Genomic DNA, 17,255 nt, shown 5'->3' with positions numbered 1-17,255 from the left:
GTGCTAAAAAATCAAAACGTGACAAAGGTAGAACAGATTAAAACGAAGCGCAACGGCGTGGTAAGTGCAACAAACTCGTTCATCATAACGTTCAACAGTGTAAATGCCCCCAAGTATGTGAAGGTAGGCTTCGTACGAATTGCTACTAGGCCGTTTTACCCTCGGCCAATGCGATGCTTTCAGTGTTTTCAATTCGGACACATCGGCAAAGCGTGCAAAGGAGAAAAAAGGTGCTACAACTGCAGTAAATCGTTCCATGGGGATTCATGTGACAACACTCCCCAATGCATAAATTGTGCTGACAAAGAGCAACAACAACAACAACACCGGCCTACAAGTAACAGCTGTCCAGTATGGAAAAGGGAAAGTACCATAATGAAGATCAAGGTTGATCAGAACCTAACATACAGAGAAGCAAAACAAAAAGTGGAAAAATCGGAAAAAAATGATTACTCTGAAGCGCTTAAGAAGAATCTGGAGACCAAATTTGAAGATACATTGAAGAAGAGGGAAGAATGGTTTCTCGCTGAATTGAAGAAACGAGATGAAAAAGAGAAGGAAAGGTTGGACCAATACAAAAATCACTTCAAAAAAATGGAAAAACAGATGAACGAGTACAAAATGGAGTTAGAAAAGATCAAAAGTCAATATCAAGCTGAGCATGAAAAAAGGGCAGAACTTGAGGATCAAAATAAAGCCCAAGATTTGACTATTCAAAAACTTCAAAAAAAACTTAAACTATACGCCGATTACGGGGACTACAAAAGTAGTCGAAAAACCAAGCAACATGAAAGTATCGGGACCTCCCCACCTAGGAAACGAGGAAGTAAGCGAGGCAAAGAAGATAAACAAATTGAACAAGAGGAAAATAGTGACATGGAAGTTCAACAAATATCGGAAGAAGAGGATCAAAGCGATGAACAACACTGCGAACAAATTAATACAAGACACAGAGTAAACAGCAGGTAACCCCTCAAAAAAAAAAAAAAAAAACAAACAAACAAAATGCAAAGACCCAAAAAAACAAGTATCATAACATGGAATATTCAAGGATTACGCACCAGTAAACAGGAGCTAACAATGCTAAACAATGAAATCGAACCACTAATAATATGTTTACAAGAAACCATGTGTAAAACTGACGCACTGGCAACCATTGGAGGATACAATGTAATACACCGAAAAAGGCAAACCAATAACAGAGCAGCCGGAGGAATAATAACTGCCATCAAAGAAGGTATAGATTATAAAGAAATAGCAATCGACACACAGATGGAAATAACTGCTGTTAAAGTAGAACATCCCATTAACGCCACTGTAATAAACGTATACTTACCGCCAAACACAGTTATAGATAAAAATGAAGTCGTACGAATCCTATCGAAGGTACAAAAGCCGTATATCATGCTAGGAGACATGAATGCACACCACTACTTATGGGGAAGCGAATTTATTAACGCTAAAGGGAAAGTTCTAGAAGAAGTATTCGACGAAATGGAACTAACAGTGTTAAATGACGGAGAATATACATATATAAATAACGCAACAGGGAAAGGATCATGTATCGACTTAATCAGCTGTACTAACAACTTAGCAGGAATAATAGACTTCGAGGTACACGAAGATACGCAGGGAAGTGATCATTTTCCGCTCGTGATCTCCCTACCAGCAAACTCAGAAATCAGTAGCAGCACACAAAACTGGAAAATAGACGAAGCTGACTGGGTTCAATTTACAAATACAGTCTTTTTTAGAAGCAGAACAACAGTAGAAGAACAAATTGAAGAAATTACAAAACAAATTATTAAAGCAGCTGACAGATCCATACCGAAATCAAGAGGATTCCCGGGTAAAAAAAGAGTCCCGTGGTGGAATGCTGAAGTTTCAAAAGCCGTCAAAGCCAGACGAAAAACACTCAGAAAACTAAAAAACAAAAATACTTTCGGAGAAGAAAGACAACTCGCATTACAAAATTTTCAGACCAGAAGACAGGAAGCGCGAGACCTAATCAGCAAAGCCCAAAAACAATCATGGGAGGAATTTGCAAATAGTTTCACAGCAAGCACCCCTATAAAAGAAATTTGGACCAATCTCAGAAAGATACAGGGCAAATACAGTAAACCAACCATCAGACAAATCAAATTTAATGGTCAGGTAGCAAACGAGAACAAAGGAATTGCTGACCTTCTAGCCAAGGCCTTCAAAACTGTATCTAGTAACGAAACGTATGAAAAAGAATTCATTGAATATAAAAATAAAATGGAAGAAATACCTTTAAACGTACCTGAAAATCCAGCTGATGAGTATAACAAACCCTTCAACCAAACTGAACTAGAAGCAGCAATGGAAAACCTCAAAGGAACATCACCAGGACCTGACAACATTCATAACATGATGATCAAAAACCTTCCACCAGACTGTAAACGGATCCTTATAAATACCTTCAACAGGATGTGGAACGAAGCTTACTATCCAACCCTTTGGAAAACAGCAACGGTAGTACCCATTTACAAAGGCAAGGGCGAAAGATCAAACCCAAATAATTATAGACCAATATACCTAAATAGCTGCTTAGGCAAAATCTTTGAAAGGATGATAAACAATCGTCTGGTCCATATCTTAGAGTCCCAAAACCACCTGTATGAACATCAATATGCTTTTCGAAAAGGCAAATCGACTACGGACCATCTAACTATGACCGAAGAATTCATTAGAACGGCTATGAGCAAAAAAATGATTACTCAAGCAGTTTTCTTGGACATCAAAAAGGCCTACGATACAACCTGGAGACGATTAGTCTTGAACGAGCTATCCCAAAAAGGGGTTGGAGGAAAATTACTGGCTTATATCCACGAAATTCTCAAAACAAAACATTTCAAAGTTAGAATCAATGGACAATACTCTGACGAAGTAGAAATGGAAACTGGACTATGCCAAGGATCGGTCTTGAGTGTTACACTGTTCTTAATTGCTATAAACACGATAACCAGCTTCATCCCAGACGGAGTAAAAATACTAATCTATGCAGATGATGTCATCCTTCTTGCAACTGGTACAAACGCCAAAGTAACAGAACATCTATTACAAACCACATTAAACAAAATACACAACTGGGAGATGAAAACAGGATTCCAAATTTCGGCGGAAAAAAGTGCAACAATAATTTTCAGAAACCCTAAAAGCAGAAAACCAACGAACCTTGATGGCCTAATACTGAATGGACGATTAATTCAACATAAAAAACACCACAAAATACTGGGTGTAATTTTTGATCAACATTTAAAATTCAGAGAATATGTAGAAGAAACGAGATCATCCTGTTTACAAAGAGTACAGATTCTAAAATACATCGCAGCCAGACAATGGGGTGGTGACACTAAAACACTTACTCAATTATACAAAGCTACAGTATTGGAAAAGTTGCTGTACGCCGCACCAACAATAACATCCATCAACAAAACCTGTATACAACGACTTGAAACAGTGCATAACGAAGGCCTAAGAGTAATATGTGGAGCATTCAGAACAAGTCCCATCATCAGCATTCAATCGGAGACAGGCATCCCTAACCTCAAAACATTACTCAACCAAAGATTAGTAACACATTTTGCCAAAAAGAGAGCAACTCCAGAAAGCTTTCCCCACACACCTCAAACCGATACCCGCACAGAGGATCCTAGCAGCTACAGTTCCGGAGAAATGTGGAATGAATCACGAAGCCCAGACCCCAACACACCGGAAATAAGGGCAGCTGATGTGATGAACAGTATTGACCTAACACTACCAACGATTAAGTTCCTAACGGTACCAAAAACAGCACCCTGGAATAGAAAACCAATTATTATAGATAAGCACCTCTGGCACCTAAGCAGAGAGAATGCAAAACCCCCAGAACTGGTCCAAGCATTCAAAACCCGGAATAGTTCTCTATACAAATTTCATCGTGCAATATATACCGATGGATCCAAAAAAGATGGCAGAACAGGCTACAGCGTAGTGACTGCAGGCTTAACTATACGTAAAAGAATAAGAAACTTGAGCAGCATATACACAGCAGAAAGCCTCGCCATAATTGAAGCACTGAAATGGATTGTCCAACAGGAAACAGCCGGAGCATATATCATTTATACGGACTCCCTAAGCGCAATAACAACACTGGAAAAACAAAAAATCTCCAGCGTCTGGAAAGACGAAATCATCGACCTCTATAATAAGGCAGCACACAATCATTCATGTATAACTTTTGGCTGGGTCCCTAGCCATATTGGAATAATTGGAAATGAAAAGGCAGATACGGAAGCCAAAAAATCCCTCAATACTACGGAAATAATAAATGCAATAGACATACAAGACGCCAAGGCATTCATTAAACAAAAATTCCTAAATAAATGGCAAGAAGAATGGACTAATACCACCGGAAACGCTCTACGTGAAATAAAAAACGTCATTACTCCTTACAAACAGTCCATGACAGGCAACCGTAAACAAGATGTAATGATGACCAGACTTAGAATCGGTCATACTCTTCTCACCCACAAGTACATACTAGACAAGGAAAATCCACCCAAATGCCAATTCTGCAACTCCAATTTGTCTGTCAAACACATAATAGCAAACTGCCCAGGTCTCGATCACATAAGAACTTCAATTGGAATTTCAACAAGCTTAAGGGAAGCACTGGCGGACGACAGGGAGAGTATGGAAAAAATAACACTGTTCTTCCAGCAAGCTGGGCTAGCTAAGCAAATTTAGTAAATCGTCGAAACATCAAAACCGTATCGCGCCATCATCATTTATTAGCTCGGTCACCCAAAATGCCAGCTATAAAAATCCCCATCGATCGGAAAGAGTCTATAGTCATACATCAAACTCCAGTCAACCATCATCATGGGCAACAGCGACTCCAAGGACCAAGAAGTGAAGCAGATAGGTGACCAACAGGTTACTGTCATTGAAAACCAGGAGGTGCATACGGAGATGCACTCCCAGCATGAAGCGAAGCTGTGGATCATCATAGGCATGCTGACCTTTATCATCGCACTCAACCTAACAAAAATTGTAATCAACAAATGTCGGAAGGAGGCATACAAAGCAGCGCGGTCCATGGCGGCGGCTCAGAACGTATAAAATCGGTGGTTCACCAAGAACAGCAAAAATATCAAAAGTGAAGATTTGCAATGTAGACCAACAACAACAAAAAAAAAAAAAAAAAAAACGAAGAAAAACAAAAGTGAATCTATATAATGTACTATAACTCTAAAGTCACAAGACCCGAATGACAACAGTTAAAAGGTCTTTAATAAAGAGAAAAAAAAAAAAAAAAAATTGTCAACTTCAAATTGATGTATTTCTGTTAAAAATGCATAAAATGCTGCATGCTGCATTTGGAAGTTGAGTGTATATTAGAGTGGGTCATCGTTATATGGAAAAAACGCAAACTTTACCGCACCAATCGAAAACAACCCTTTTTTGGTTCCATTTGGAGTCCCAAACAAATTTTGGGACAATTGGTTGTAACTCGGCTTTCCGCATTGCGTTTGAAATTTGTATGGAAATTAGTATGGGAAAACCAACTTTTTTGCATTTTTATCCCTAGAGACCACAATTTTGCATGAACCGTGCAACTAAATTACGAATGTAGTCCAGGACGTGATTAACAACTTTACCAAAGGAAGTACGGTGCTAAAATGTATTTAAAAAAAGTTATAGCTATTCAAATATTTATGGTTTGAATTAAACACCAAAAATCCCTTTTTCTGCCCTGGAAGTCAGATTCCAAACTGAAATAACATCGGAGTTTCTTATCTTACCGATTTGGTATGTTGAGTTGAATTACTCAAAAAAAAAATTGCTCTATCTTATATGTGTAGTTGGAGAGGGGGAGGGGGGTTAATAATATACCCCATCCCTCTCACTCATATCAATAGTTTCAGTTTGAAATAACTTCGGAATATCTTATTTTATCGATTTGGTATGTTCACGATGTATTATTCAAAAATATTGCTCAATCTCGCAAGCGTTGTTAGACAGCAGGGTGGGGGAGGGGGGAAGGGCTTACTGTAAGCAGTTTTTAAAACGAAAATTGTCGTAGTGTAAATATTTAATATCCACTTGTCGGTTCATTTCTTAGTGAGGAGATGTTGTTTGAATTATTAGCAGCTGGGAAATTTTGAATGTCCATTCAAAGCTTTTATTTGAAATAATAAACTGCCATTTGGGCCATCCGCATATAGAAAACACAGAAGTAGTCGTACGTCAAGAACCAAAAGCAAGAGAAAACGAAAACTGTCTTCACCAGTTTCGTCTCAGACACAGGTACAGTCGGATTTCGTTTGTTGGGCTAACTATAAGTGGGCTAAGTTTTAGTTGGGCCAAACGTCCCTTTTAACAGTGCTGATTCGTTTTTCGAACTTTCGACCGGCTTCATGCAAAAATGGCAAACGAGTGGAGTAATGATACAGATTATTTCAATGCGATACAACGAGTTGCTTTCTTGATGGTTGTCAACGATATGGCTGAATGAGGGGTGAAGCTAATTTCTGACTTATCAAGAAATCCACCCGAGACCTAATTGAACAGAAATATTTGCTTCAAGGGATAGAACAGTACCCTGAGAAATCGTAGAATATATTAAAATGAAATATAATCATTACAATCCAATGACGTTTGTGTGAATATATCTGACATTGTATATTGCACCAAAAGAGAATGGAAGTACTCGCTTTACAACTGCTCTTCTGAGATTAAGCAAATGTTTTTGAATAACCCATCCGAACTACACAAGAGATTGGAAACTCCGAAGTTTTCTTAGTCTTTATCTTTGCTTTCATTGATATAAGTGAGGGCCGGAAAGCATACAGTAAGCCCTCCCATATCTAACTACGCCTATTAAATGGAGCACATGTTTTTGAATACATCTGAACATACCAACTTGACAAGACCAGAAACATCGAAGTCATTGCAATTTGAAGCCATACCTCCATTTATATGGGTGCCGGGGGCGGGGTATAGTTAGCCCCCCTCATCTCTTAATATGCCTATGGAATTTTTTGAATAATTCATCTAAGCATACCAAATCGATAAGATAAGAAACTCCGAAGTTATTTCACTTTGAAACTTTACCCCCCCCATCCCCCCTCCGACTACGCATATGAGAAAGATCTATTATTTTTGAATATTTCATCCGAACATACCAAAACGTTAAAATAATTAACTACGAATTTGGAGTCAGACTTTCATTGGTACACCGACAGTGTTGGCAGAAAAAGGGATTTTTGGCATTTAATTCAAAACATTGATCTTTGAACAGCTATAATTTCTAGGACAATACATTTTTTAGCAAAGTTGTTAGGCACTTCCTGGGCTATACTTTAACGTATTTAGATGCGTGGTCCCTAGTAATAAAGATGGAACAAAGTAGGTTTTCCCATACTAATTTCCATACAAATTTCAAATGCAATGCGGAAAGCCGGGTTACAACCAATCGTCCCCAAATTTCGCACAGTTGTTTGGGACCCAAAATGGAACCAAAAAAACATTGTTCTGAAAAAATGATCATGATGACCCATCCTAGTGTATATACAATGGTTGCTATGATGAGTTTTCACCGTTTGCTCTCGAGTTTTCAAAATGACGCCAAGTCGGCAAAATTGCTGGATGTGGCCAAATTGATCGTGACAAACGTTTTAAAAGTGTTCGGGGAGTGTCTGTCGATCGCCAAAAAGCCTGGAAGTGGCGGCAATCGTAATCCGGACGTGGCAGCGACGACGAAGAAGTTGGCCGTGAAATAAAGGGTGATACGGTCAAAATTTGGTCAAGGGAAAACGCGTGTAAATCGGTGAAATCGTTTATTTAAAAAATCAAATTAAATTTCTTTTTCAAGTTCAATTAGTATAAAATTCAGGAAAAATATTCAGTTAGGCTTCCGCTTTTCCAAATCCGAATTGCCGGGCCTTACGCTTGACCCCTGCCATCAGATTTTGTACAGCCACCTTGTCCACCTTCTTCGCCGCAGAAAGCCAGTTTGCCTTGAACTGCTGCTCGCCCTTAGCAGTTTTTTTGGTCTTCTTTAGGTTCCGCTTGACAATAGCCCAGTATTTCTCAATTGGGCGGAGCTCTGGCGTGTTGGGAGGGTTCTTGTCCTTGGGAACCACCTGCACGTTGTTGGCGGCGTACCACTCCATGGCCTTTTTACCGTAATGGCAAGATGCCAAATCCGGCCAAAACAGTACGGAACAACCGTGTTTCTTCAGGAAAGGCAGCAGACGTTTATTCAAACACTCTTTCACGTTTATTTCTTGGTTGACAGTCCCGGAAGCTATGAAAATGCTGCTTTTCAAGCCACAGGTACAGATGGCTTGCCAAACCAGATATTTCTTTGCGAACTTTGACAGTTTCATGTGCTTGAAAACATCTGCTACCTTTCCCCTTCCTTTTGCCGTATAAAACTCCTGTCCCGGAAGCTGCTTGTAGTCGGCTTTGACGTAGGTTTCGTCGTCCATTACCACGCAGTCAAACTTCGTCAGAATTGTCGTGTACAGCCTCCGGGATCGCGCTTTGGCCGTCGTATTTTGTTTATCATCGCGATTTGGAGTCACTACCTTCTTGTAAGTCGATAGTCCGGCTCGTTTTTTGGCTCGATGCACGGTTGTAGACGATACACCCAGCTTATTTGCGGCATCTCGGAGAGAGAGGTTAGGGTTTCGCTTGAAACTACCGGCAACTCTCTTTGTCGTCTCAGCGGCTTCCGGTTTTCGATTTCCCCCCGATCCAGACTTCCTGGCTGTCGACAAACGTTCCCCAAACACTTTAATTACATTTGTAACGGTTGATTTGGCAACTTTTAGTGATTTTGCCAACTTTGCGTGCGAGTGAGTAGCTCGGATTTTCGCGATGCGCGAGCAAAATTTTGATACGCTGCTTTTCTTGCTTGGACGGCATTTTGACAACTGAAGAGTGAATTCCAAAATCAAAATAGGAGCAACATTCTACACACACACACCTTCAAAATGAGGGGTGTTCAGGTTTTTTAAATGCAAAATTGAAAGAAATACGTCAAGTTGATATTGACCAAATTTTGACCGTATAACCCTTTATAAGCAGAATCCTAACCTCTCCACCCGGGACGTCGCTGGCAAGCTCAGATGTCTCCCATACTATTTACTGTGCAGCGGGCCAAGAAACGAGCCGCGTTGTCGACGTTTAAGAAGGTGAAGGTGGCGAACCGAGATTACAAACAAAACACGTCGGCAAAGCAGCGGTCCCGAAAGCTGTATATGAATCTGCTCACAAAAGTCGACTGTGTCGTCATGGACGACGAAACTTATGTGAAGGCGGAATCCAAGCAGCTTCCAGGACAGGAGTTTTATACCGCACAGGAAAAGGGAAGTTCCCACAAAAATATCTCGTCTGGCAGGCCATATGCACGTGTGGTCTAAAAAGCGGCATTTTCATTACTACGGGAACCATCAATCAAGAGATCTTGGTCCAGGAGTGCCTGGAAAAGCGGCTGCTATACCATTCCTAAAGCAACATAGCAGACCTGTGCTGTTCTGGCCGGACTTGGCGAGCTGCCACTATGGGAAAAAGGCAATCGAGTGGTACGATGCGAACAACGTGGTTGTGGTACCCAAAGAGCACAGCCCTCCCAACAGCCCAGAACTTCGCCCTATCGAACGGTATTGGGCCTTGGTCAAACGGAATCTCAAAAAAACTAATAAATCCATGGAAAACGAGCAGCAGTTTAAATCTAACTGGCGTTCGGCGGCGAATCAGGTCGATGAGACCACTGTGCAACATTTAATGGAAGGGGTTGAGCGGAAGACACGGCAGTTCGGATTTGGCAAACCAAATGAACATTTTTTGAACTACCAAAAGAAAAATAAGAAGATTTTTGTGATATGAATTTTGACTGATAGAAACGATTTTTTTGTCGACCAATTTTTGCGCCTTCCAATCTTTATATTCTTTCATCGGAACATATATCAGGATATCTTTGCTAATTTCTCAAGAATTTCCTTAAAATCATTCCAAAATTACTTCAAAAATTTCTTCTACTTAAGGATTCCTCTCAATGATTTTATGATTCTGTCCGTTTTTCACTAGAAAGTTTATCCATAACAGTCTCGGAATTATGTGAGGAACATTTTAGGAATTCCCTCCAGAAAACTATTGACATTCACTCTACATTTATCTTTGCACTCTTAATAAATCTCGCAAGAATTTTCTTTATTTTCAATCCGCAAGCTTCTTTAGAATTCGCTTAGATTATTCCTCGGAAATCTTTTGGTATGTCGTTTAGAATTTATAAAAATTGTTCTCCCATATTTTCCATGGATTACCTCAGAATTTCATGAGAATTTCCTTGAAATTCTTCCAAAAATGCCCTTCTGAGAATCTCTTGGAATTTGCATGAAATTCTCTTGAAACTCTCCTTAGAATTTCCTTAAAAATTACTTCAGAATGCCGTGAAATACTATTGAGAAATGATGAAGTATTCGATTTTTTTACAGTTGCCATTCTTGCATTTATCGCAAGGATCCGACTCTAATTGAAAGGTCCCGCTATTTATACCCTTCGAAATGTTTAAACACCCTCTAAAGCAACAAAATTAAGGAATGACACTGATAATGACCATGCATCAGAACCCTAGTCTTAACCACTTCAAACTAGGGAACAACGAATGGAAGATTAGGAATCACATAGATGAAGACAAACTAACTCATTTTTTCATTGTTTCAAGATCATCCTCGGTGGGCAAAGCCGAGTCTTGTCACTATCAACAAGGACTAAGATGTGTTCCTTTGATTACTGAAAAATCCTGTTCCACAAGTTTGAAGTAGTCAGGGTTAGGAATCGGTGGTAGATCTTACATCCCGTTATGTACCACGAAAAGGTAATCTAACCACGTTACGTTCGTTGTTCGTTATCATCAGTGATCTTATGAGTCAGCTATGATGGTTAATTGATTAACCTTACGCTTCAACGACAGAGCCATTGTGCGTTAACAACAAGATGCCTTCTGGGACAGCTCTAGAAAACTTCTGGCTGTTTTGCTGTGATGAGATGCGCGTGCGTTGTGAAGACGGAAAGAAAATTTATGAAGATTCATACAAAAGGAATTGATTGTTTGGTTTAATACATTAGTGAAAACATCTTAGTACATTCAATCAGATAATATTAACTGTATAGAAATTCATTGAAAAGTCTTCCAGCGACATTACAGTACTTAGTATAAAAAATATTCTGTAATAAATCACCGTACCGGGGTGATTTATTGCAGAATCTGTTTTTAATTTAAAGAAAGTTGTAAGAGATTCTTTCATTCTCCGGTTGGGTGATACACTCTAGTTACAAAATGTCTGGAATCTGAAATCGTAAATTCTGATGCCACCAACTCTCTAACCAAATTTTCGAAAATTTCCTTTTCCACAGTTCTCGGTGTTCCTGGGTCTGGTCTTCTTGGCCGAGATCGGTATCGGCGTTGCCGGGTACTACAAGCACGAAGAACTGAGCGGCATCCTGGAGAAGGGATTCAACGAAACGCTGGACAACTACTCGAACAATTTGGCTGCCCAGGAAGCATGGAATCTGGTCCAATCGGAGATGAAGTGCTGCGGTGTGAATGGGCCGGAGGATTGGCAGCCGATTTTCAAGAATGACACCGTCCCTAGATCGTGCTGCCACGAGCTGCCAATTGGAGTGAGCAAGTGCACCCGAAAGCACGCCGACCCCGAGGGCTGCTTCCCGAAGCTGTCCGCTTTCCTCGGTTCCAAGTCGCTGATCCTGGCCGGAATCGGTATCGGATTGGCTGCCGTTCAGGTAGGGATATTTTACATTGGGAACCATTCATCAGATAATAATATTCCTTTTCAAATTCTAGTTGGTAGCCGTCCTGCTGGCTTGCTGCCTGTATGGATCTTTCCGACGACAGTACGAAACTGTCTAAACTGTTTCTGAAGAAAGCGAGAGAGAACATCACCGTTATCAAACAAGAAGAAAAAGTGTACCCAACATCGATTATCGAGAAGAAAAACCTCCGAAATGTAATCCCATCGTAAAGCTCCTCGTAAATTCAACGTAGAAGCTTTTCAGAACGGATGGAAGCAACAAAAGAAAACGAACTAGAAGAAGAAATACTATTAGAATGTGATAACCATCGTATAAGCATTCGAAATTTGTTTTAGTAGTAACCCAACAAACGGACGACAACAGGGAAAAGTCGATCCCTGCGTAACAATGGAATTCCATTAAATCATTCCTGATCCCTAGCAAAATAGTTTTGGGGAGGTTGAAATTCATTAATACACCATCACATTCCGGCTCATTCTTTCGGTGTAATTGATATGTTTGAGACTAGGGGAAGAGAACTAGAAGCCATAGAAAGTCACCCGATTTCCCATTATTATTCGGAGCCAGAAACGGAAGCGAAATTCTGGGTGGCTGCGAAGGTGATCTGAGACCAACAAACTTACATTCAAGTTGTTACTTCGCCATTGTATTAGAATGAATCTTATATTATATGACATTGGAAAAGAAAGTTAAAAGTGAGCACCTTTGTCAGCACATTTGAGGAAAAGATAGCCGGAGAGAAAGATAGAGCTAGTGAGTCACTCATTCACACAATAATATTTGTAGTTTGTAGGTAAAATATGCGTCAAAACGACCGAGAGAAAACGTTGAAATGTAAGTGGATTAGATACAAAACAAATCAAAAACGGTAAGAGGAGTTTTTCTCATGAAAAAGTAAAATCTTTAAAGATTACCCATTTACAGATCCATTGTCAAAAGGAAATTAAAACAAAAACTAGAATACAGCAAATTAGCAGTAGCAGAGAACTGTGCATTTTTAGACGTAAGCAAAGTGAATCCCAGCATATATCCTGTGTTGATATCGCGCACCTCTACATATTGTAGTGAAGCAAGCTTTTTAGATTCGTACACAAGTGTTCTCTCACAGCTTTTTGAAAACTATTTCGTTCCGTAAATGAATCTCAGTTTATAAAAATTTAAAACAACGTTTAGGTTAATTTTAAAAACATTCAAAAATTCATTTCCATGTAAAATTTTAGTCCATCCAATGAAAAAACAAAACGTGAACATGCTTCAGCAGAAAGGAACAATTATAAAATCTATTTAATTATATAAAAGTACAAGACAAGTAAACTTCATCTCGTGACCAATTTCCACATTAAAAAATTCGAAAATTATATAAAAATATATATAGTTACGAAAAATATTGTAACAGGGAAGTATTTTTCGGAACTTATCGAAAAGTGGTTATCACATTGTTTAGCAGATCTGTAATGCAAACATATCCAGACATGTGTTTTTTACTTGGAAAACCAAACAGCAAATTGATGATCATTCCATGGGCATTTCCGTTGCTAATGATAATGTGTCAGACTTTTCGACAATTTTCCGAAAGATTTTCCCACCTTCAACCCCAGAATAAATACCTCCCAGCTTGTCGGTGTCACACACCCATACAATAGAATAACAAACGAACTGACGGAACCAATTAACCAATCCAGAGTAAAACCATACAACACTCTCCGAACCTCTGAAACCATAAAACACTAGCGAAACCCCAAAAACCGCAACACTATTTGCACTTTATAGCGCAGCACTGTGTATGCATCATCGTGTTCGCTTCTGTATCCATGGTATCCACTCCCTCCCACCAAAATGAAAGCTGCTCAAATCGTAGATGAAACATTAATTTAATCTCAGAGAAGTGAATATTGCATCTTAATAAATAGTTGTGTCAAAATCAAAAAGAGCCAAACCACACTGTCAAATACAGGACGATAGGAATTTTCATCTTTTACTCGTTTCACTTCTTTTTCGGAGATGTGTAATCAAATCAATAAAAATAAAATATATACCTACCAACCTAGAATGATCAAAAACTCTTAGAAACAGGAGTGAAGTAATTTGTATTGTATCGATACAGATGTGCACCACAGAAAACAAAAATACACACATTTTTTTGGTTTTTTTCTTCTCTTCATACGATAAACGATTTTACACATACACAACACATACAAGCAGTAAGTACTATACATACAGACACACACACAAACACACACACGATAAGGATTGAACAAATAATGGCACGGAAGATAGTGAGACGGAGTACATCCATCAGGAACCAGGCAAGATTCGTGTTGATATTTTTATAAATGTATTTTATCGTTTAAGTCTGGAATAAAGATTTGCTTAAATCAGTGGTTTAAAGTTTTTCCTTACAATTCTGAAAAGCATCCGAAATAATATCTTGATGGTAAAGGATATCTTTATAGTGATACATTTCATTTAAACATGTTTTTATTATTTTAGTCACAATTATAGTGTTAACTCTTGGGTCATTCGTGACTTGTCTGGAGTGAGATTTGAACTCGTTACTTTAGCGTGAGAAGTATAAACGTTAACCACTTCGCCGGCGCCGTTATTTTCGGAGTCTTTAATTTTTTTTGGATTGGGTAAAGATTTTTTGCTCGATGGGCGCTTTTGGATGGGACAACATAGTTTTGGTATTTTTGTAACATTTTCAGAACAAAGTAGGAAACTTTTCGTGTACATTGTAAAATGATGGTACTTGACAATCGATTTCAATGTTTAATTCATTTTCGCCAAAAATGCTAATGGGACTGTTATGCCACACAGGGCAGTACAAATAATGTTCACTAATAATGTTGGTAAAATCGACCGCATATTCACGTAAACGGATTTAGTGTATAAAACAGCAAAAAAATAAATTTATGGTTATTAGACTGATGCAAAATTTGAAACATTCGCTCCACAGTGCTCAAAAGGTTCCAAATTGGGCCTTGATAAGCCTCCCAAAATTTAAACTCATTTAGTGAGAAACTGACTTGGCACAAACCATTTGAAGTTTATATGGGAATTACTATGGAGAAACCATAATCACAGACAAACAGACATAACATATTGAATGTTTATCACTGTAAAACATCGTCACTAAAACATTACCGCCATCTGTTGAATACACTTTGGTGGGTAGTATGCTGAACAGATGGCGGTAGTGTGTAAACGTCAAACGCAAGGGAATTGACTATGCGCACCACAGGCGGTGGTACTACCAACAATCAATACGAAACTAACGATTTTAAAATTGGCTCACCACTTTAGTAGCCTATTGGTCCCAAGCAAACGATTAACGTACCCTATTCTAGTTGAAATTCTATTACTACACTATGTTTGTTTTGATTCGCTATGAAAGTTTGACAGATAACATCAGGGGTGTGTGGATTCATGCAGAACATGCAGGGGTGAGTAAAATAGCTTGGGACTGCTTGGGACCGTTGTTCTGGTACTGAGTGAGCCAAAAATAATAATGATTTTCTTCGGGACCCAGTGGTCTTAGAGTTACCTCTATGGTACTACCAACTACGATACTTTTCAATTGACCGTTAAATCACAGACAAACAGACATAACACTGGCAATTTGTTCATCGAACACGCATTTAACAGTCAATTTAAATATTTTTAGTTGGTAATACCGCCACCTGTGGCGCGCATAGTCAATAACCCTTGCGTTTGACGTATACACACTACCGCCATCTGTTCAGCGTACTACCCATCACAGTATACTCAACAGATGGCGGTAGTGTTTTAGCAACGATGTTTTAAATTGAAAAGTATTCAATGTGTTATGTCTGTTTGTCTGTGGTTAAATGCTTGTTCGATGAACAACTTCCGAGTTTATGTCTGTTTGTCCGTGCCATAATTTCGGTTCATATCTATCTCAAAATTCACCAGTTCACTATACTTTAGAAAATGATAGCTGAGCTTTTGATTTTCCCAGCTACAACTTTGTTAAAGACCACTTTTCGATTAAATGTAAGGAACAAAAATTATTAATGATTCAAGTCACTGACGTCTTATGATTATGCTCAATCAACTGTTCAGCAGGCAACATTGGTGTTTATGGCGCGTAGAATAGAGGACAAAAATCATGGCTTCTATACATGTCATGACACATTGCAGAATACAGTGTTGCCCACAATACAGTTGCTTAATCTTGCCATAAGATTATCAATCTCTTATACCAACAATCAATACGAAACTAACGATTTTAAATTGGCTCACTACTCAACTAACATTGAATGTTGAATAAGAGCTTATGCAGGCAAAAACAAGCTTCTTCAGCTAAAAAATAGCTTATTCAGCTGTTGATCAACTCAAATTGTTTGTTGGGTACTTGACTAGCCTATTGGTCCCAAGCAAATCGATTAACGTACCCCATTCTAGTCAAAATTCTAGTACTACACAATGTTAGTTTTGATTCGCTATGAAATTTTGACAGATAAAATGAGGGGTTATTGGATTTTCCTATGTTTCGAGGTGTGAATCGACTAGCTTGGGACCGAAGATAATACCAGAGCTGAGCCAAAAAGTTGAGCTCGTTTCTTCGGGACCTTCTGGTCTTAGAGTTACCTCTATGCTCATACCCCGTACAGACTATGCCTTATATCATGTAATATAGGCTGTCTTGCAATGAGCACTCATACATAGGAATTGCAGTGAAAACTAGATGTATGAGTGTTCATTGCAAGACAGCCTAGTCAAGTAGTGAGCCAATTTAAAATCGTTAGTTGCCACCGGTTGATATTAGCAACCGGTGGAAACTGACAATTTTAAATTGGCTAACTACTTGACTAGCCTACTGGTCCCAAGCAAATCGATAAACGTATTCCATTCTAGTCAAAATTCTGGTACTACACTTTGTTTGTTTTGATCCGCTATGAAAGTTTGACAGATAAAATGAGGGGTTAGTGGATTTTCCTATGTTTCAAGGGGTGAATCGATTACACAGAAAAAAAAGTTGTTGAATATTACATCCAAACTGCTGTAACCAGGTCAATCCATCGGTTGTGTAATATAACGTTGTACGATGTGCACCGATTTTGCGAACAAAATTACATTCATTGATGTAAAATTGTATCTGCTTTTTGTTATAACATCATTATTTCATACATCAGGTTGAATTACATTGATCGATATTACATTTTTTTTTGCTGTGTAGCTTGGGACCGAAGATAGTACCAGAGCTGAGTCAAAAAGTTGAGCACGTTTCTTCGGGACCTACTAGTCTTAGAGTTACCTTTATGATTATACCATAGAGGTAACTCTAAGACCACTGGGTCCCGAAGAAAATCATTATTATTTTTGGCTCACTCAGTACCAGAACAACGGTCCCAAGCAGTCCCAAGCTATTTCACTCACCCCTG

General features: G+C 38.9%; 2 protein-coding genes across 2 annotated transcripts in view; one reads left to right on the top strand and one right to left on the bottom strand.

The window, feature by feature from the left end:
* The window catches only part of LOC135700907 (CD63 antigen-like), a 152,082-nt gene extending 137,854 nt beyond the window's left edge, over positions 1 to 14,228 (top strand). The window contains exons 5-6 of the mRNA XM_065221575.1: positions 11,434 to 11,820; positions 11,882 to 14,228. Of these exons, the coding sequence (XP_065077647.1) occupies positions 11,434 to 11,820; positions 11,882 to 11,947 (453 nt within the window). The 3' untranslated portion in view covers positions 11,948 to 14,228. The remainder of the gene's footprint in view (positions 1 to 11,433; positions 11,821 to 11,881) is intronic.
* IKKbeta (I-kappaB kinase beta) overlaps positions 1 to 17,255 on the bottom strand; it is a 526,241-nt gene that overhangs the window by 203,536 nt on the left and 305,450 nt on the right. The gene's annotated exons all lie outside the window — the stretch shown is intronic.

This window comes from Ochlerotatus camptorhynchus, unplaced genomic scaffold (genome assembly GCF_037179485.1).
Source record: "Ochlerotatus camptorhynchus isolate MF236.1 unplaced genomic scaffold, CSIRO-AGI_Acam_v1.1 ptg000144l, whole genome shotgun sequence".
Classification (NCBI taxonomy): Eukaryota; Metazoa; Arthropoda; class Insecta; order Diptera; family Culicidae; genus Ochlerotatus; species Ochlerotatus camptorhynchus.
Note: the sequence above shows the minus strand (reverse complement) of the source record. Positions and strands in the feature narration are given on the sequence as shown.